Source organism: Stenella coeruleoalba (genome assembly GCF_951394435.1).
Source record: "Stenella coeruleoalba genome assembly, chromosome: 17".
In the NCBI taxonomy this organism is placed as follows: domain Eukaryota; kingdom Metazoa; phylum Chordata; class Mammalia; order Artiodactyla; family Delphinidae; genus Stenella; species Stenella coeruleoalba.
This window is the reverse complement of record NC_137163.1, coordinates 18,201,742-18,224,297: the sequence shown is the minus strand read 5'-3', so window position 1 is coordinate 18,224,297 and position 22,556 is coordinate 18,201,742. Positions and strand designations below refer to the sequence as shown.

The 22,556-nt window shown below is 41.9% G+C and overlaps 1 protein-coding gene across 3 annotated transcripts in view; it reads left to right on the top strand.

Moving 5' to 3' along the window:
• Window positions 1–22,556, top strand: part of DEPTOR (DEP domain containing MTOR interacting protein) — a 170,828-nt gene that overhangs the window by 53,172 nt on the left and 95,100 nt on the right. For all 3 annotated transcript variants that reach the window (XM_079902466.1, XM_079902464.1, XM_079902465.1), the window contains exon 4: window positions 11,563–11,741. In XM_079902466.1, coding sequence (XP_079758592.1) covers window positions 11,563–11,741 — 179 coding nt within the window. The remainder of the gene's footprint in view (window positions 1–11,562; window positions 11,742–22,556) is intronic.

The window sequence follows — 22,556 nt, the reverse complement described above, 5'->3', positions numbered from 1 at the left end:
TCCCCAAGTAGGCACTGTCATTATCTGCAGTTTACACTTGCGGAAGGAGAGTCACGTAGCTAACAGGTATGCAGAGTTAGGAATTGAAGCTACATTTGTCTTTAATTTCATGCTTTTAAACAAGTATAATTCCGGGCGATTGACATTCTGTGACTTCTGAGCCTAAGCAGTTTAAGAAGGCCTGGCATGGTTGATCGGTTTTGATAAGAGTCAAAAAGATAATTCAATGGAGGATGAATAGTCTTTTCAACAAATGATGCTGGGATAACTGGATAGCTGCATACAAGCAAACAGAGTTTGACCCTTGCCTCATGCCTTCTAGAAAATTTAACTCAAAGTGGATTATAGAGCTAAATGTGAGAACTAAAACTTTGAAACTCTTAGAAGACAACATAAGAGTAAATTTTCATGGGCTTGTGTCAGGCAATGTTTCTGACATGTGACACCGAAACCACAAGCAGCAAAAGAGAAAAATGGATAAATTGAGTTACATAAAAATTAAAAACTTTGGGGCTAGAAACAGTACCGTCAAGAAAGTGAGAAAACAGCCCATAGAATGGGAAAAAATATCTGCAAATCATATGTCTGATTAAGGACTTGCATCAAAGAATATATAAAGAACACTTAAAGTTCAATAGTAAAAAGACAAGTAATCTAGTTTTACAATGCGCAAAAGATCAGAATAGACATTTCTCCAAAGAAGATATATAAATGGACAATAAACACAAAAACATGCTCAGTATCATTAATCATCAGGGAAATGCAAATCAAAAACACACTCACATACCTCTTCACACCCACCAGGAGGATCCTAATAACAAAGAACAGATGACAGATGCTGGCAAGGATGTGGGGAAATTAGAACTCTCATACCGTACTGGTAGGAATGTAAAGTGGCACAGCCACTTTAGAAAACAGTCTGGCATTTTCGCAAAAGGTTAAAAAGAGTTACCGTATGACCCAACAATTCTACTTCTTGGTGTATATCCAAGAGTAAAAAAACATATGTCCACATAAAAAATTTGTATATAAATTTTCAAAGTAACATTATTCATAATAACCTAAAGGAAACAACGCAAATGCCCATCAGCTGATGAATGGATAAACCCAATGTGGAATATTCATACAATATGTGGAATATTATTTGACAATGAAAAGGAATGAAGTACCAATACATGCTGCAACATGATGAATGTTGAAAACATTATACTAAATGAAAGAAACCAGTCACACAGGATCACATATTGTATGACTCTATTTGTATGAACTGTCTATAAGAGGCAGATTCATAGATGTAGAAGGTAGATTAGTGTTTGCCTAGGGCAGGGGGAATGGGGAAGTGGGGGATGATTATTAATGGTACAGCACTTCCTTTGGGGTGATAAAGTATTTTAACATGGATGGTAGTGATGTTTGTACCACTCGCTGTATATACCGAAAACCATTGCATTTTACATGTTAAATGGGTGAGTTGTCTGGTAAGTGGATATATATTAATAATATTGTATTATTATTATTATTAATATCTTAATATATGCTAATAAAAGTGTAAAAAAATTCTGGCAGTATCTGCTTCTTTCCTCTTGAGCTCTGTATCTCAATGTCCAGGCTGTCTCATGGGAAGGAAAGGCTGTACTGACTTAGGAGCACCACAGGGCCAGACATCCAGCCCTGGCCCACTGTCTGCCTGCAACTGCATGAATGATCCCAAGCAAAGGTGGCAGACGAATTGCCCAGTTGAGCCCCAGGCAACCCACAGAATACTAAGATATGATTAAATGGTGGTTGGGCTTTTTTTAAAATTTGTTTTATTAAATTATAGTTGGTTTACAGTGTTGTATTAGTTTCTGATGTAAAGCAAAGTGATTCAGTTATACAAACATATAATAGTTTGCATCTGCTCATCCCAAACTCCCAATCCATCCCTTCCACACAGCCTCCCCTACCCTTGGCAACCACAAGTCTGTTCTCTATGTGTGTGAAGTCTGTTTCTGTTTTGTAAATAAGTTCATTTGTGTCATATTTTAGATTCCACATATAAGTGATATCATAAGGTATTTGTCTTTCTCTTTCTGACTTACTTCACTTAGTATCTTCACTTAGTATAATGATCTCTAGGTCCATCCATGTTGCTGCAAATGTTATTTCATTCTTTTTTTTTTTTTTTTTTTTTTTTTTGTGGTACGCGGGGCTCTCACTGCTGTGGCTTCTCCCGTTGCGGAGCACAGCCTCCGGACGCGCAGGCTCAGCGGCCATGGCTCACGGGACCAGCCGCTCTGCGGCATGTGGGATCTTCCCGGACCGGGGCACGAACCCACGTCCCCTGCGTCGGCAGGCGGACTCTCAACCACTGCGCCACCAGGGAAGCCCCTATTTCATTCTTTTTCATGGCTGAGTTGTATTCCATTGCATATATATGTACCACATCTTCTTTATCCATTCATCTGTCACTGGACATTTAGATTGTTTCCTTGTCTTGGCTATTGTAAACAGTGCTGCTAAGAACACAGGGGTGGGACTTCCCTGGTGGTTTAGTGGTTAGGACTCTGTGCTTCCACTGCAGGGCGCCAGGTTCGATCCGTGGTTGGGGAACTAGGATCCCACATGCTGCGCAGTGTGGCCAAAAAAAAAAAAAAAATATTAAAGAACATAAGGGTGCATGTATCTTTTTCAATTATACTTTTGTCTGAATATATGCCCAGGAGTGGGATTGCTGGATCTTATGGCAACTCTCTTTTTAGTCTTTTGAGGGACCTCTGTACTGTTTTCCACACTGGCTGCACCAATTTAAATACATTCCCATAAATGGTGGTTGTTTTAAGCCACCAAGTTTTGGGGCAACTCGTTACATAGCAAGAGATCATTGGACCGAGTAGTGAGTCAAATTATTGTTTTAACACTGTGACTACATATTGATACTAAAATCAGTCCCAGGCAAGCCTTTGTCCTAAGGAGAGGAATCTGGATAGGAATAGTATTATGCTTGATTTTAAGGGAAAATGAAATAAGGAAGAGCTAAGGGTTGTGGAGCATGTTTTAAATAACTAGCTGAGCCGATCCAGGCAGGCCTGCCAACTGGTCTCTTGTCTAAAGCTCACATTGGCAGCAGCAGCTAACCAGCCGTTTGTCCAGAGGCCAGGAGTTACTTAGCAGGAGCTCTAGAGGGCTGGCAGGTCATTTTTCTGGTTTCAAGAAGTGACACAAATAAACCGCTATCCACTTGTCCTCCCCACACCCTGAAAGGAAAATTGCTAAGCTGGAAGGGACAGAGTGGATTGACAACAGAAGTGAAGGCCAGGCATTTGTGTCTGTATCTTAAATGGAGTATCAGTAGGGCAGAAACTCTTTTTTTTTTTTTTTTGCGGTTCGCGGACCTCTCACTGTTGTGGCCTCTCCCGTTGCTGAGCACAGGCTCCGGACGCGCAGGCTCAGCGGCCATGGCTCACGGGCCCAGCCGCTCTGCGGCATGTGATCCTCCCGGACTGGGACACGAACCCGCGTCCCCTGCATTGGTAGGCGGACTCTCAACCACTGTGCCACCAGGGAAGCCCCAGGGCAGAAACTCTTGATTCATCTCGTCTCCACACAGGGTCATTCTAAGGGAGCCTTTTTTTTTTTTTTGGCCACTCTGCAGCATGTAGGATCTTAGTTCCCTGACCAGGGATCGAACTCATGCCTCCTGCAGTGGAAACATGGAGTCCTAATCACTGGACCACCAGGGAATTCTAAGGGGGTCATTTTTTATATACTCTTGGATAATGATGTGTAGCAGGGGAATGCAGAGAAATGAGCTTCATTTATCATTCAGAAAATACTTTTCTCGGACCTACTGTACTAGGAAGCAGCTGTCAACCACATAGACAGGGATCCTGGTCTCAAAAAGCTTATAGTTAAGTGAGCAGACCATTTCCCCAGGGCTCTGAGAAGGCCTTTCAGGGACTCTGGGAGCTCTTAGAAGTGGCACGTGGTCTAGATTTGTGGGATGGGAGATTTCTTAGAGAAATAACAACTAAAACTGGAAAACTGAGGAAGCTCATCTTCACTCTAAAATACCTTATTTGGGGGCTTCCCTGGCGGTCCAGTGGTTAAGACTCTGCACTTCCAGTGCAGGGGGCATGGGTTCCATCCTTGGTCGGGGAACTAAGATCTCACATGCTGCTCGGAGCGACCAAAAATAATAATAATTAATAAATAAAATAAGATAAAATACCTTATTTGAGGGTGAAAAGAAATGAGGAAATGGTAGTATTCCTTATTTAGGCACTTTGTTTTCTAGATTCCTATCACTGATGCAGGCTCCCAGGTCTAACTCCATGTGGCTTTATTTTATACAGTTTATTTCCAGGACCTTCCAGTATTTATTAACTGTTCTTTCAGTACTTTCCAACTGATGTGACATGTTCCTCTTTGTGGGTTTCACATCTTTTTTGCCATTTCTCATTGATATGAATATATTCTAGTTATCTATTCCTACAAGACAAATCGCCTTAAAACTGACTAGTTTAAAACAACAGTGATATATTATTTCTCCTGATTCTGTGGCTTGCAAGGCGATTCCTGTACTGGTTTCACCTGGGCTCATTCATGCGGTTGCCGGAGGGTCAGCTGAGCTGGAACGTCCAAGATGGCCTCATTCTCATGTCTGAGAGTTGGTGCTGGCTGTCGCCTGGGCCTGTGGCCTCTTCACCTCCAACAGGCTGCACTTGCTTCCTTACACTGCAGTCTCAGTATGGCATTCCAAGGGGACAACGGTGGAAGCTGCAAGGCCTCCTAAAGCCTTGCTTTGGGAGTCAAATAATGTTGCTTCTGTTGCATTTGCTTGGGTAGTGGAATTCACAAAGGCAGCCCAGGTTCAAGGGAAGGGGAAATAGACTCAACCTCTTGATGGGAGAAGCAGTGAAGTCAGTTGGAAAGAAGCCTCGGGAGCTGTTGCGGCCATCATGGCGCATAGTCTCCTATGGGACGTCAGGGTTCTGCCCCTTGTGTTGAGGTGTATATGTGGCAGTTGTCCCTTCCATCTTCTAAGAAGGGCCTGGTCATTATTATATTAAGTCTAATTCTTATGGCTCATACCAACTCAGCTGCTACTAAGCCTCTGAAAGCAGCCTAGTAGCTATTTCTAAGGATGGATTAAAGTACAGAAGAGGGTTTACTTAGGAAGAGGTCTAAATAATATTTTTTTTGCAGATTTAATTTGTTTAATTGAAGTATAGTTAATTTACAGTGCTATGTTCGTTTCAAGTGTACAGCAAAGTGATTCAGTCATACATGTATATATATGTATGTGTGTATATACATATATATATACATATATGTGTATATATATACATATATTCTTTTTCAGATTCTTTTCCATTATAGGTTGTTACAAGATATTGAGTAGAGTTCCCTGTGCTATACAATAGGTCCTTGTTGTTCACCTATTTTATATATAGTAGAGTGTATATGTTAATCCCAAGTTCTAATTTATCACTCCCCTGCCAATAAGATTTTAAAGTGAGTTCTGTTACAAGCTGAATAAGGTTTTTAATAAGTTCAGTTATATGCTAAAAGCTTTTATAAATACTCTTAATTACTTCTTGGACTTTTGGCTAAGATCAAGTATGGTATCTGTTCTTATCAGTTTAGTGTAAATACTCTTAAATATAAAAGCATACACTTACATTCTTAGAACTTTCTAATAAAAGTTTTTAATGATAGCAATCCAACGAAGGCAGTAGAACATGTATTATCTTCCTCATTTAATATGAGTTTGGGGACACTTGAAGTAGTGAAAAATCATGTCATTAGTTTGTGGCAGAGTTGTATTTGAGTCCCAGGTGTCCTACTTCCCAAGGCTGTGCTCCTTCCATGGCTTCCAACTAGTAGAACTCTGAAGATTCTGGGAAGAGTGGAGGTGTCCCACTCCAGAGGAGTCCCTGTGTAGCTACGGGCACAAATTCATCACACCCTGAGGAACCACCATGATTAGTTAAGTTTAACGCTTTGTATATACATCGTCTTTTGTATTGTTAAGTTGTTTCATTCATACTCACTCTATCATTCACAACAGATGGGTGAAGCTATCATTATACTCTTGAGAAAAAGGAAGGTTATAAAAAGAAAAGTGGCTTGCTTTTCATCTCACAGCTACCAAGTGACCCATTCTGAATAAAACTTAAATCTTCAAATTCCTAGTTGAATATTCTTTCCACAGCAGGATTGGGCTTCTAAGTCTGAAAGCACTGAAAATGAACATCATATGAGTGGACACTGAGGTACACAGGTTCAGTTACCCACAAATGATATGATTTATAAACGTGTAAAGTGCTCTCATTTGTATGACCCTGAGCAGGTTTCCTCCCCGCAACACTGAATGCTGTCATTCACTTTTTCTCCTTTGGATGAGAATTACATTTTTCTCATATGGATGAAGAGGGGGTTGTATCGTAATAATCTCTAAGGTTTCTTCCTGCTCTAGAATGAAATGGTACAATTTGTGTTGCATACTGTTGTTAGTTTGAGAAGACCTGAAGGTTTTTAAAAGAGAGAAATGAACTTTCATATAGAAGACAAGAACTCATCAGGAACAGTTCTAAAGGAAGATGATACAATGATTGTGACATTTTATGAGGTTCTGTTTTCATTGTACAAGGTTTTGTGGACAAACATGAACTCTGTCTATCCTGTTGGAGCTTATAGTTGAGTAGGGAAGGTAGTCTTTAATCTGATAATTACGTAGACTGTATAGGGAGCAATGGAGATCTGATAATGATTGAAATGCAAAGGATAAGAAGTTAAGTAGGCTTGAGGAGTAGAGGACTAGTCCAGAGAAGTGAGGAGGAATGTTCCAGGTTTGGGAATGACATATTCAAAGGCCCTGTGGTAGATGGGCATGATATGTTTGAACTGAAAGAAGCCCAGCCTCTCTGGAGCACACAGGGGCCAGAGGTGAGAATGTTCCAAAGGGGACGGGGTCAGGGCCATGCATGCATTATAGGCCATATAAAGGGTTTTGGTCTTTAGCCTAAAAGCAATGAGAAGCCATTAAAGTGTATCTTCAACAGGGGCAGGACATTTTCAGGTTCAAATTTTTAAAAGATCATTTTAATTGCTGTGTCTGGTCTTGGGTGCTTGAGGTTGGGTTGAGAACAAGAGTGGGTGCATAGTATAGTCCAATTAAGAAACCAATGTAATTGTCTAGGTTAAAGGTGTTGGTATTTTGGGCCAAGGCAGTGGCAGTGCCAAAGATGGGAAGACTTAGACATATATGAGAGCTATCTGGGAGCTAAAAACCACAGTTCAGACTGATAGACTGGGTTGAGGAAGATGAAGGCATCATGGATGAAGCCTTATTTTCAGGCTGCATGGTGGAAGCTCTCATAGGCACAGGACCTCAGATTTGGAGGGAAGAACCTGAATTCAGTTTTGGGCTTGTTGATTTTGAGGTGTCTTTGGGATGTCCATGTGGATACAAAGGTCTGGGGTTGGGAATATAGCCCTGGTCTAAGGATATAAATCTGAGAATCCTTGGGGCATGGTTGGTAGTTGAAGCCATGGGGATATAAGAACTTGCCTGAGAGATGAGAGAAGAGAGATATTTGGGGAAATGAATCTCAAGGGATTCCAGCCTTCAAAGTCCATGGAGATGAAGTGACGGTAACCCACAATGGTCACTGAGAAAAGGTAGGGACAGAGGGAAAGCAGTATAGTGTGTGACGTCCTTCTAACTGAGGGGAGTGCTCAATAGCATCTGATGCTATTAATGTCAACCACATGGGGGACCTACAAGATGTCCATCGTATATGGACACAAGGGAGAATGCTTGTGCCCCTAGTAGTAAAGGCAGAAGCTAGAGGAGTGAAGAGTGCATGGGAAGGTAGGTGTGAGACAGGATACGTGGGGCTAGGGGGGTGGTAAAGGAGTGACTTTATGTAGTTGTCTTAGTTCAGGCTGCTTTAACAAAAATACTATAGACTGGATGGCTTATACGATAGACCCTCATTTCTCACGGTCTGGAGGCTGGAGAGTCCAAGATCAAGGCGCCAGCAGACCTGGTGTATGGTAAGGCACCTTAGTTTGCAGAGGTCTGCTCATTGTATTATCATCACAAGAGAGAAACAGGAAGCAAGTTCTCTTCTGTCCCTTCTTATAAGGAGAGTAATCTCATCGTGGGTCTGTAGGGGAACAAAGTTTGCCACCCCAAAATGTCTCTTTGGTGTGTGGATTACTTCGAGCTGAAAACAATCAAGGCCCGAAAGATTCTGGAAGAACCTTTGACCTGTGACCTAACTGCCTAAAAAATTTTAGATAGAGGACCTGTTCCAGGAAGGGAGCTATCAACATAGATAACTATAGTATGAGCTAGGTGTGTAGGCAAGGAGAAACCTGGGAAGTCTGTTAAAATTCCCCTCTGTGTCCCATTGTCTCTGCATGACACAACAAACATTTATTTACCAAACAGTTGCCTTTACATCTCCATGTGAATTGCCTTCCTCCCCTTTGAAGTCCTGAACCACTACCCCAACATCCTCTTTTGTCTTTACCTGAAGGTAGTATTTAAAGTGAGGGTTTTGACTCTCTGACATACATCACAGCAAGATCCTTTTTGACCCACTTCCTGGAGAAAGGGAAATAAAAACAAAAATAAACAAATGGGACCTAATGAAACTTCAAAGCTTTTGCACAGCAAAGGAAACCTTAAACAAGACAAAAAGACAACCCTCAGAATGGGAGAAAATATTTGCAGATGAAGAAGCAACGGACAAAGGATTAATCTCCGAAATTTACAAGCAGCCCATGCAGCTCAATATCAAAAAAACAAACAACCCTAACCAAAAATGGGCAGAAGACCTAAGGAGACATTGCTCCAAAGAAGATATACAGACGGCCATCAAACACATGAAAGGATGCTCATCGCTAATCATTAGAGAAATGCAAATCATAACTACAATGAGGTATTACCTCACACTGGTCAGAATGGCCATCATCGAAAAATCTACAAACAGTAAATGCTGGAGAGGGTGTGGAGAAAAGGGAACCCTCTTGCACTGTTGGTGGGAATGTAAATTGATACAGCCAGTATGGAGAACAGTATGGAGGTTCCTTAAAAAACTACAAATAGAACTACCATATGACCCAGCAATCCCACTACTGGGCATATACCCTGAGAAAACCATAATTCAAAAAGAGTCATGTACCACAATGTTCATTGCAGCTCTATTTACAATAGCCAGGACATGGAAGCAACCTAAGTGTCCATCAACAGATGAATGGATAAAGAAGATGTGGCACATATATACAATGGAATATTACTCAGCCGTAAAAAGAAATGAAATTGAGTTATTTGTAGTGAGGTGGATGGACTTAGAGTCTGTCATACAGAGTGAGGTAAGTCAGAAAGACAAAAACAAATACCGTATGCTAACACATATATATGGAATCTAAAATTTAAAAAAAGAAATCGTTCTGAAGAACCTAGGGGCAAGACAGGAATAAAGACGCAGATGTAGGGAATGGACTTGAGGACATGGCGAGAGGGAAGGGTAAGCTGGGAGGAAGTGAGAGAGTGTCATGGACATATATACACTACCAAATGTAAATTAGATAGCTAGTGGGAAGCAGCTGCATAACACAGGGACATCAGCTCCGTGCTTTGTGACCACCTAGAGGGGTGGGATAGCGAGAGTGGGAGGGAGACGCAAGAGGGAGGAGATATGGGGATATATGTATGCATATAGCTGATTCACTTTGTTATACAGCAGAAACTAGCATACCATTGTAAAGCAATTATATTCCAATAAAGATGTTAAAAAAATAAATAAAGTGAGGGTTTTGGCCATTTTGGTGAGTTACTCAGTTTCCCTGGGTCTCTCCCCTGTACATTTTATTAAACTTTTGTATGATTTTCTCCTGTTAATCAGTCTTATGTCAATCTACTTCTTAGACCAGCCAGAAGAAACTAAAAGGGTAGAGGAAAACTTCTTCCTCCCCAGTAGGGCTCCACCCTCATGAAATAATCACCTCTCAAAAGCCCCACCTCCAAATTCTATCACGTTGGTCTTTAGTGTTTCAGTATGTTGCAGAAAGGGGGGCCCCTTCTAGGGCCCTAGAGAGCCTAATAGGTGGACCCTCTCGTATCAGATGTATTTTACGTGGAAATACATTTAGAGCATACTATGTAGTTGTTGCCAATATACTGAACTCTTAGATCGGATCCTGTCATACTTCTGCTTGAGACTTCTCAATTATTTTCCATTGCACTTAGAATAGAATCCTCAGTGGGGCCCATGGGATCTGCTGACCTATTCCCTACCAACCCCCCCTTTATGTCAGGGCACACCTATTTCCTTTCACACCCTCACATATCCCAAGATCTTTCCCACCCCTAGTCCTTGTGTTGCAGGAAGGGACCCCTTCCAGGGCCTGAGAGTGGGCTCTTGTCTAACACTCGGAAATGAATTGCCCGAGGAGACACACGTGCTGACAATGCAAGAGACTGTATTGGGAAGGGGCGCCCGGGGGGAGAGCAGGAGGGTAAGGGAACCCAGGAGAACTGCTCTGCCACGTGGCTCGCAGTCTCGGGTTTTATGGGAATGGGGTTAGTTTCTGGGTTATCTCTGGCCAATCATTCTGACTCAGGGTCCTTCCTGGTGGCGCTTGCATCACTCAGCCAAGATGGATTCCAGCGAGGAGGATTCTGGGAGGTTGGGAGGACATGTGGACTGGCGTCTCCTCTCTCCTTCTGACCTTTCCTGAATTCTTCCAGTTGGTGGTAGCTTGTTAGTTCCGCGTTCCTTACCAGGACCTCCTGTTGTAAGATGACTCATGCAAGTGGCTACTATCCAGCCTGGCTAGGGTGGGTGGTTTCAATCAGTGGTTCCCCTAACAACTATGTGAATTTGGGGAAGACACAAACATTCAGTCCATAGCAAGTCATCTTCTTATTAGCCCAATGACTTGGGAAAAGGAAAAATGCCTTTAGGAAAGAAATACGAGAGTTTTTTAGGAAAGTAGGGTGGCGTTTGGTCAGGAACTCCCTCTCAAGATGGCTAAACTGAATACAGTTTGCTAAAGCTAGAGTTTTGGATTGCTTTTTCAGTTTTTTTCTAATCACCAGGAAAAAATGCATCTTATTCACTTCTGAAGCAGATCCTTCTCTTGACAATTGCATTTGGGGCAACACATGACAGCCACATCTGTCTGTCTGACAACCTTGCGGTGATACTTCACAGAAGCCTAGGATGTGGGATTTCAAATGAGTAATTTTCCTTTTGTGTAGGTTTCTTTTTCTTTCTTTCTTTCTTTTTTTTTAAAATTGAAGTATAGTTGACTTACAATATTAGTTTTAAGTATACACCATAGTGATTCCAAATTTTTATAGATTATACTCTATGTAAAGTTATTATAAAATATTGTCTGTATTCCCTGTGCTGGACAATATATCCTTGTAGCTTGTTTATTTTGTACGTGGTGATTTGTACCTCTTAACCCCCAACCCTATCTTTCCCCTCCTCTCTTCCCTCTCCCCACTGGTAAGTGTAGGTTTATTTATTTATTTATTTTTTCACTTTCTTCCTCCAGGCTGATGAGCCCTGAAAACACACTCCTGCAGCCCAGGGAAGAGGAAGGGGTCAAGTACGAGCGCACCTTCATGGCGTCTGAATTCCTGGATTGGCTGGTTCAGGAGGGTGAGGCCACCACAAGGAAAGAGGCGGAACAGCTCTGCCACCGGCTTATGGAGCACAGCATCATACAGCACGGTGAGTGTACGGTCAGCTTTTGCTAAACCCTAAAATCTTGTGCTACGACTGCAGGCTTTTATTTCTCAGGCATGGCTCTGTAAGTCAACTGTGCCTCTGCTTGGGCTCCGCTTGGCTTGTCTCCAAACTGGGGGTCACATTCAGCTATGTGTTTCATGCCTTCTCATTCTGGGACTCAGAGTAAAGGAGCATCCACTCTCTGGACTCTATTGTTTTGACAGATGAGGGCAGAAGCTAGAGAAGGCAGGCAGATTCTTGCAGCGTCTCCAAACATTTCTGCTTGGGTGTGATTTAACATTACAGCTTCATGTCCAGCTGGCTATAGCAGGTCATCTGGTCAAGTCTGGATGGGAAGTAGATGGCTCTCGCAAGGTTGGTCGCATTGGGAGAATGAAAATTCGCTGAACCGTGGTTCAAGCTGCCACACTGAAGAAGTATCCAAAGGCCTTCAGATTTTCACTTTTCTTTTTAGAGCTGAATCATAATGCAATATAATGTACTGTTCAGGAACTCTATTCGTTATCTGTTGCTACATAAGAAATTACTCTAAAACTTAATGGTATAAAATAATAATAAATGTTTATGATCTCACATAGTTTTTGTGGCTCAGGAATTTGGGAGGAGCTTAGTGGGTGGTTTGGCTTGGAGGTCTCTTACGAGGTTGCAGTCAAGACATTGGCTGGGGTTACAGTCATCTGATGGCTTGATAGCCTGGAGGATTTGCTTCCACAGTGGCTCACTTCTGTGCCTACCATAGAAGTGCTGGTGCTGGCTGTTGGCCGGAAGCTTCTGTCCATTGCTCTATGGACTTCTTCGTAAGGCTGCCTGAGAATTCTCATGACATGGCAACCTGGCTTCTTGCAGAGGGAGTGATCCAAGAGAATGCAAGACAGAAGCTACAGTGTCTTTTAATTGAGCCTTGGGAGTCACACACTGTTGTTTCTTCAATACTCTATTGGTTACCAGGTCAGTCCTGTTGAGTATGAGAGAGGACTATGCGTGTGCTAACCAGGAGGCAAGGATCACTGGAGCCATCTCAGTTCTTATGAGGCTGCCTATTGCAAGAACACAGGCTCTGGAATCCCAACTCCACCAGTGATTAGCTACTTACCTTCTCTCATCTGTAAAATGGGCATACCTGCATAGGTTGGTTGTAGGAGTACAAGAGGTAGATATAAAGCACTTGGCTCAGTGCCTTGCTCTTAATAAGTGCTCAATCAATTTACTAATACAGCTGCAAGGTGTAGGCTTAGAACAGTGAGGAAAGGGCCGGGAACCAGATAAGCATTTCAGCCTAGGAGTCAATATGAAAGGTAATAACTTGAATCATTCTTACTGTAAACCCTCCTACCTCCACTTCCACACAGGCCTAGAATTTCTATCCAAGTGTTAGGGAGATAATAATGGAATTATTTGAAAGAAACTTTTGAAATTATTGGGAGCAGTGTTTCACAAACTGCAGATTGCAAGCCTTTAGTGGGTTTAGTGAAATAAGTTTAGGGAGTCATTCCCCCAGCGTTAAAAACATTTTTTTTAGGACAGGGAACTATATTCAGTATCCTGTGATAAACCATAATGGAAAAGAATATGAAAAAGAATGTATAAATAACTGTCACTTTGCTGTACAGCAGAAATTAATACAACATTGTAAATCAACCATACTTCAATAAAATTTTTTTAAAAAAAGAACTACTAAGAAAAAAACTTGTTTTCATAGACTAGAGTAGACTCTTAGTACTCAAAGTGTGGTCCATGGACCCACAGTGTCACCTGGGAACATGATAGAAATGCAGACTCTCTGATCCCACTGAATCTGATCTACATTTTTGCATAACCCCGAGTGATTCGAATGCACTTTAAAAGTTTGAGATGCAGTGGATTGGATTTAACTAGAATAGAAAATTTCAGAGCATAGTTTATGTAATAAGGTCAAGGATTGTTTTGCAAAACTTTATTGCAGTTAGATATACACTATATAAACATATGACCATAGTCATGTGTGCACTGATTTGTAACATAAAAATTAGTACTCTGCATTGTGGTCAAATATTTTGAAAAGCCCCTGATCTAGAAGCATTGGTTTGCAAGGCACTCAAGCCACTCAGTTATTTTGGGGTGTTTTCTCCTAACTGATGTTGCCACAATGGCACTTACAACTGTTTATTGACGGTCTGATATGTTTCCTGCTGGGCTATTGATTGAGGTTTGGAAGGTGGATAGAATTGTAAAATACCAGTATGGTTCCTGGCCTTAAACAGCTTATAGTCTTGTAGAGATTATAAAACGGATATAGAAGCAATTAGAGAGCAATTGAAGTTGTAGGATATAGTTTATTTATTGGTTATTTATTTTATACCATGTGCCACGCACTGTCCTAGAGATTTTACACATTAACTTATTGAAACCTCTTAAACTCTTTGAGTCAGATATTCTAATTTTTGTTGTTGTTAAATTTATCTTATTGTGGTAAGAACACCTAACATGAGATCAACTCTCTTAACAAAATTTTTTTAAGTGTACGAAACAGTAACCATTAATTACAGGGCAGGTATTTTTATTATCTCCATTTTACAGATAAGGAAACCAAGGCACCAGTAGGTTAAGTAATTTGTATGAGGCCACTCAGGTGGTAGTGTCCAAATGGATATTATCGCTAATAAGTGTGAACTCAGAATTGGTTGGAGTGACTGGTGCTTTCCACCATGAAAAATGGTGTGTTTGGGTTAGAGTTAACGCTGTCATCTTTGCTCCAGACAGAAAACTTGGTGATACCAAACTCTAGAGAAAACCAGAATTTTATACTACCGTTTACTGACTGATAATGTACATCTCAACTTCAGAGAGAAGATAGAGGATGCCACAAATTGTTTCCAAATGATTTCCAAAGAGTGAGTAATTATACCTCAATTACAGTGTAATTATTATTATTTCTTTGGCTGCGTTGGGTCTTCGTTGCTGTGCGGGCTTTCTCTAGTTGCAGCGAGCGGGGGCTACTCTTCGTTGCCCTGCGCGGGCTTCTCATTGTGGTGGCTTCTCTTGTTGTGGAGCACAGGCTCTAGGCGCACAGGCTTCAGTGGTTGTGGCACGTGGGCTCTAGAGCGCAGGCTCAGTAGTTGTGACGCACAGGCATAGTTGCTCCGTGGCATGTGGGAACTTCCCGGACCAGGGCTTGAACCCGTGTCCCCTGCATTGGCAGGCAGATTCTTAACCACTGCGCCACCAGGGAAGCCCCTACAGTGTAATTTTATAATGCTTTAAACATAAATGCCATAACGTTGTGATGTAAAGGATAAAATAAGGAATTATTGTTAGCAAATCTTATCCACAGAAATTTGTTTTCCATGGTTTTAGGAGGATTGAATATTCTCTATATATACAGAGTCAGAGTTTCCAAGGGAGTTCCAGTTTCCCAGCAACTCATTGCTAGATCACAGATTCTAACTTTGAGTTATGAAAACATGGCCACCACATATGTGTACGTTAGAGTTAATGATAAATACCAGCTAGTATCTTAAGCAGAGCTCTGAATTGTCCAGCTAATAATTAATTTCATAAGTTAAACATTAAAGAAAGTCAGCCTCTAGGCTTTGAGCAAAAGGTTGCTGGATAAAAGTGGTTCCCTAGCTTGAAACCGGTAGGCATAAAAATCAAGCCCACTTATGAAATCCTAACCAGCTTCATTTCTGAATGGTTAATGGTGCTCTGTAATCAGGACAGAACTTGTTAGCTGAGTAATTAACTTGCATGCAAATGTATATGTGTGTGTGTGTGTATATATATATATATATATAAAATGATATTATTATCATTATTACAGTTTTACAGTGAAGAATTCTTGAATTCAAAGCCTTTAAGATATTTTTCCAAGGTTGCATAGCTAACCAGTAGCTACTAGGCATTGTGCCTTAGAAAGGAGTTTCCGTTGGTCCAGGATGTATGTAATCGGGTGTGGCTTGCCGGGCACTGTGGAATGAACATGGTCTTTGGAGGGAAACAGGCAGGATTTACATCCCATCTCCTTCACCTACTGTGTGACCTTGTTGACATCTCAACTCTTCCATTCCTGAGGTTTTAAAATTTATTAAATTAAAGTCATATTATATACCTTTGAGAGTTGTTATGTTTGGTTGGTTCGTTGGGTTTTTGGTTTTGCTTTTTGAAATCCTAGGACTACCCACATGTACTAGAAAGACTCAACATATGATTGGACTCGTGGCTAAGGTTTTTTAATCTTAAAAAGACACAGAGAAGGATCAGCAAGGGAAAAAGACACATTGGGTGTTGTCTGGAGAAATCCAGGTGCAGGATTCCTCTGTTCTCCCTTCCAGGGCCGGGCAGAACTGGTTCCTTCTTCCAGCAGGGACATGCAGTAACACGTGTACAATATCTCTGCCCAGGGAAACTCACTTGAAACTCAGAGGGCAAGATTTTTATTGGGGGCTGCTCATAGAGGTATACTCTGCCTGCCCAGACAGCCACAGTATACTCCGTGCCTTCCAGCCACAGTATACACACGGTATACTCCGTGCCTTCCAGACTCTCAGAAGGAAAGCACGTATTCTCCATTAATTGCAGTGTTTGTGCAAACAATCTGGGCAGGCTGGTGCAGCAGAATTCAGTGTCCCAGGTAGAGCAAAGTTGCCTTATCAGACGGTAACTCAGAGAACCTTTCAAAAGCCAAGTTCCCAGAAGCTAGCCACGCGCCAGCCCCACAAGCAGGCTTTTCTGTTTCAAGGCTGCTATGGTAACTCTTTCCTGCCCAGAGCTGCTGTGAGAATTAAACGATAAAGGTGGGCAAAAGCTTTTAGCAGAGTCTACCTCTTATGGCCCTCAAATGCCAGCTATTGTACTTGATCTGATCAATTCTAAATAACAGTTAAAATGTACAGAGTCCCTGCTATATGCCAGACACTGTTCTAATCCTCATTTACTCCTTTAAATAACTCTATGAGTTAGGTATCATAATAATTCTCATTCTTAAAATGAGGTTAAGTAACTTGCTGAAGACAAGAGCTAGTAAATGGTAGATTCAAGATTCACATCAAGGCAATCTGGCTCTTAATCAGTAAAGAAGATTGGATGCTAATTATAAGCTTCCCTAGACTAGGAAAAAAATTCTCAACTTTTATTGCATCAGCTCACACAGCCTGTCAGATATTGCAACTATAATCATTGTTAGCTCATAAAATATTACAAGATTCCTTTTTCGCAAACAATGACCGAGTACCTTGAGATTTTTGTGTGACCTTTGCCAACGCGATGAACACATTTCTTTACTCACGTAAATATCTCCCTCAACTGCTGAGCTGCTCTCCAGCTATCTTTTCCTTAAATGGAGGGTAACAGACAGCAGAGTCACGTGGGTAAATTGCTCACAGCTGCAGCAGCTGACCCTGGATAATCAGGCTACCGCTGCTGTGTCCAGGCATATAATTTCCTCTTTTAAAGATTTAGTCAGAGCATTTTAACAATTTCAACACTTCATCAAGCCCTCTTTCTTTTTCTTTTGTTTTTGAAAAATATAATTATATAAATTTTGCAACACACAAAGCAGTTTTCCATGTATTATATTTTTAATCCTCCCAGCTGCTCGAGGGTAGTTTTGGTGATCCCATTCTCCAGTGGAAGACAGTAGCTGACACATTCTCCCTGGTAGCCACGAAGAGAGAATTTGGGATCTTCTGCAAAGGAAGTTAGATGCCAGATCCAGACAGGAATTAACCCCATCTTCTCAGTAATTAAGAGCACTTGACAGAGTTCGGCCCAGCCTGGAATAGCGAAGCCAAAGAAGAAGAGAGGGAGGGAAGGAAGGATGGGAGGAAGGAAGAACAAAGGCACTGATGATTGAGGAGTTTGCAACTTGCCCAAGACCATATGATATTACAGAAAAAAGTTATTCTGACACTTGTTAAAATGGTAAGGAAGACTTTAAGACTAGTGCAATAGGAGTATTGTAGCAAGGGAGGGAGATGGGGCTCAACTCCAAGAACAGCAAGGACAAGTGGGGATTTATAGCCATGGAACAGGGTGAGGGGGTCAGTGGATGGAAATTTATTAATGGGAGACACCAAGGGCAGGGGGATTTTGAGGCCAGGGACTTAGACGTCAAAGATGGAGGATGAGGAACTTGATAAAATAATAAGAGTGATCAGGTATCACGATTTGGGGGATCCTGACTTAGCAGGATTCTTTGCTAAGGCTGGGCTGGGTAGGTCAAATCTGGCTGAGTCACATGCCTACCTCCTGACCCTGGATGAGCAGGGCCCTTTGACTGACAGACTCGCCAAGTCAGGGAGGGGCATTCTTCCACCAAAAAAAATTTTTTTTTGTAAGTTCTGTTACCACAGGATAGGGGCCAATGTCAAGGCCTAGTAGAAATGAGGGCTCAGGGACTTCCCTGGTGGTCCAGTGGTTAAGAATCTGCCTTCCAGTGCAGGGAACTTGGGTTCCACCCTGGTCAGGGAACTAAGATCCCACATGCCGAGGGGCAACTAGCCCGTGCTCTGCAACTACTGAGCCCGTGCACTCTAGAGCCCCAGCGCCACAACCGGAGAGAAGCCTACACACCTCAAGGAAGAGCCCGCGCGCTGCAACGAAAGATCCCACGTGCCGTAACTAAGACCCAAGCAGCCAAATAAATAAATAAAAATATTTTTTAAAAGAAATGGAAATGAGGGCTCAGAGAAACCTGACTGAAGTCTGGAAAGGAGAGAGTCTTTGTCAATGGCACCCTACCCTTGCTTACCTGCCCTTTCTTCTTCCCTATCGAGACTATCCTCTCCTGCTTCTGCTTTTGGTAACTCCTTGTCACCAACAAAATGAAGATTTTTCCATTACAGGTGGTACCCAGTATCTTAGTGTTTCTTTACCCTTAGCTGGAATATAAGTGCTTTGAAGACAGATAATTTGTTTTCTGGGAACTTCCTGGTGGTCCATTGGTGAGGACTCCATGCTTCAATGGCAGGGGGCACTGGTACAGTCCCTGGTTTGGGATCTAGATCCTGCATGCTGCTCTGTGCGTGCAGCCAAAACAAAGAAAGGATTTGTTTTCTTGTCTCTGTATCGCCCATGGCTTGGCACTTATGTATCAGCTATTCAGTAAAAAATGTGTAGAACGAATGAACGACAGTAGTGACCACTTTCTGAGGATTTGCCATTTGCCAGGCACACCGTTGGGTGTTTACACCAGCTAGAGTTCTTTGAATATAAGCAGCCTCAATCATCATTTGCTTCAAATATATGGCAGAGTGAACTGATAGTTAAAGCCCTGGAAAGCCAAGCTGCCTGGAGAAGAACTGGAGCAGCTCTTGGGGAGCCAGTTGCGAGGAACTAGTGATGAAGGGCAATCCCTCTCAGACACCTACAGCTAAGAAACCAGTGCTAGCTATTTTCTGCCTATGCTGGCCCTCTCTCCGGAGACTAAACTCTAGAGAACAACTCTGATTGGCTGAGTCTGGGTCACATGCCCACCTCTTGTCCCCTGGATAGGCAGGGCCCTTTGACTGACAGACTAACCAAGTGGTGGTGGGTCATTGTTCCACCCAAAGAAAAAAAAATTTTTTTCTTGAAAGTTCTGTTACCACAAGGCAGGCTGGGCAGGCGAAAGCAACAGACAAGCTGTCCTTTACTGCTATCAGTTCATTTAATCCTCCCCCCAAATCAATTCACTTGATATTATTTTCCCTGTTGCTTTAGATGACAATATTTAAGCATTTGCCATGAGCCTAATCATTCTCGGCTCCTAAATTTTATACTCTGAATAGAAGAAAATACAGATTGGGTAGGATAGTTCCATAATCCGCTTTCAATAATTAATATTTCAAGTGTCATCTTTATCAGCAGCTGTTATCTACTGTAACTTTTTCCTTTCTCGATTTAAAATTTCTTGGAATTTTCCTACTGTGCCCTCTGATAGGCTTTGGCTCTGTTTTACTTTTTATTATACCTGAATCCAAAGCAGGAAGAAAAACGGACACAGCCAGCCTGCTGTCACAATGCAAACAGAAGGAAACAGGTTTCCTTGGTAAAGTCACAGGCTAATACTTTGGCACACAATATAGTATTGGTTTTGTTGAAGGACAACAGGTCTGTAGCTACACAAAGGCTTGACTTTTAGAAGGTATGAAAGGAGTGAGAGATGCCTCATCTTATGTAATCTTCCAAAAGAAGGGTGTTATGTGCAAAGAATAGAGGTCTTTTGTGAACAGTGTCATAACTGTAAATATTTCTTTCCTCAGTTGACATCAGTATAGCTTTTGTCAGGTGTCCATAAACTGATCCTCTAGATACAGACTGTGGCTCTGTAGCCTGGGCCCCTACCGACTCCTGCCTTGCTTCTGACAGCTTGTGGGCCGGTGGCCGCTGCAGTACAGGGTCTTCAGTTTGCCCAAATGTGACCTTGTTAAAGTGGCACAAGGAAGCCTTAAAAACACATGCACACAGTCTCTGTGCAGTTGAAGTTTATGAAAGTATGCAGTCTCCTGGCCTTACATGGTAATTTAAGGACTCAGCTGGGTTTCGGTGGTCATTTTTGGAGGGACCTGGAGGCTGGGGTCTCAAGTTTATTAAAAGAACAATATGTCAGGATCTCCTGGGTGGAATGGACAGTTCAGACTGCTGATTCTTCTCCTGGTCAAAAAGCACGGTGGTGTTCACTCCTGGTTACTGATGGACATGAGCTTGACCACAGCCCTCAAGGGGAGATTGGGGGTAAGGGGGGCAAAAAGTTAAGAGGTTCTCCTTTAAGGACAAACTGCCTCCATTCTCTTTTTTCTAGCTCTGACCCTGTGTCAATCTTGAGGGAGCTCCTCTCTCAGCTGGGAGGCTGGGAGTTTGGGCAGGGATTCCTGTGTGGGACTCAGGCTGTCCTTGAGCAGTTATGACGATTATTCTCACGGCCGTTTCATCTTTGCCACACTGAGGTCTCTCTTAGTTCTTCCTCTAGAAAATCTCCCACCTGCCACTTAGGGCTCTCAATTCTTAGCCACTCACTTTAACTCAGTTTTTCTTTGCTGATACGTTTGTCTCAGGCAGTGTGACTGGGTTGTCTTTTGTGTTCTGGCCTATAGTCCTTTGGAGACGCTCCTTCTTTCTAGCTGCCTCCACCCTGCTCCCTCCTCCCCGCTTCTGCCAGAAATGGATCAACAGGCTGAAGTCTGTTGACACCATGGAGTGATTATCAGGTATAAAACTGACCATATGTAAAACTACAGTGAGGTATCACCTCACACTGGTCAGAATGGCCATCACCAAAAAGTCTACAAATAAGTGCTGGAGAGGGTGTGGAGAAAAGGGAACCCTCCTACACTGTTGGTGGGAATAAATTGGTGCAGCCACTATGGAGAACAGTATGGAGGTTCCTTAAAAAACTAAAAATAGAATTAACATACGACCCAGCAATCCCACTCCTGAGCATATACCCAGAAAAGAGGAAAACTGTAATTTGAAAAGATACATGCACACTGACGTTCATAGCAGCACTATTTACAATAGCCAGGACATGGAAGCAACCTAAGTGTCCACTGACAGATGAATGGATAAAGAAGATGTGGTACACACACACACACACACACGCACACACACACACACACTGGAATATTACTCAGTCATAAAAAAGGATGGAATATTGCCATTTACAGCAACATAGTTGGACCCAGAGATTATCATACTAAGCAAAGGAAGTCAGAGAAAAACAAAAATTATGTGATATCACTTATATGTGGAATCTAAAAAACAATACAAATGAAATTCTTTACAGAAAAGAAACAGACTCACAAATATAGAGAACAGACTTGTGGTTACCAAAGAGGGAAGAGGTAGGGAGGGTAAAGGATAAATTAGGAGTGTGGGATTAACAGATACACACCAATATAAATATATAAAATAGATAAGCAATAAAGATTTTCTGTATAGCACAGAAAACTATATCTTGTAATAACCTATAATGGAAAAGAATCTGAAAAAAAATGTGTAACTGAATCACTTTGCTGTACACCTGAAACTAACACAATGTTGTAAATCAACTGTACTTCAAGTAAAAAGCAAAACAGGACTTCCCTGGTGGCACAGTGGTTAAGAATCTGCCTGCCAATGCTGGGGACACAGGTTTGATCCCTGGTCCTGGAAGATCCCACTTGCCACGGAGCAGCTAAGCCCGTGAACCACAACTACTGAAGCCCGCGCGCCTAGAGCCTGTGCTCCACAGCAAGAGAAGCCACAGCAGTGAGAAACACTCGCACCTCAACGAAGAGTAGCCCCCGCTCACCGCAACTAGAGGAAGCCTGCGTGCAGCAACGAAGACCCGATGCAGCCAAAAATATAAATAAATAAATTTTAAAAATTTTTAAATGAATTAAAAAATTGTAAAAAAAAAAAACTGACCATATGTAAACTCTGATCAATGTGACTATAGAACAGTATTAAGTTAAAATTTAAGAAGGGATTACACACACACACACACACACACACACACACATACATCCTTATTACAGTTGGAAAAATACTTTTATTAATATCATAAGCAATTTTAATCTAAAATGGAGAGTAATCTTTTTGTAAAATTGCTTATATATATTATTTTTAACCTGACATAACATTTTAAAGACTCTAACATTTTATCTAGCTTTATTCTGAAAAGGTCCCCTTCACTTTCTTTCTCTCTGTCCCAGTAATGACATTTGACCCAACAAGGAGCCCAGCCCCTCTCCTCTCTCCTTTCCACCCGAGGAAAGCCTGCATATCAGAGTCTATATTCCTTCCATTTTATTTTAGCCACTCCCTTAGCTGTGGCCTAGGTTTCAGTCTGATTGGAAATGA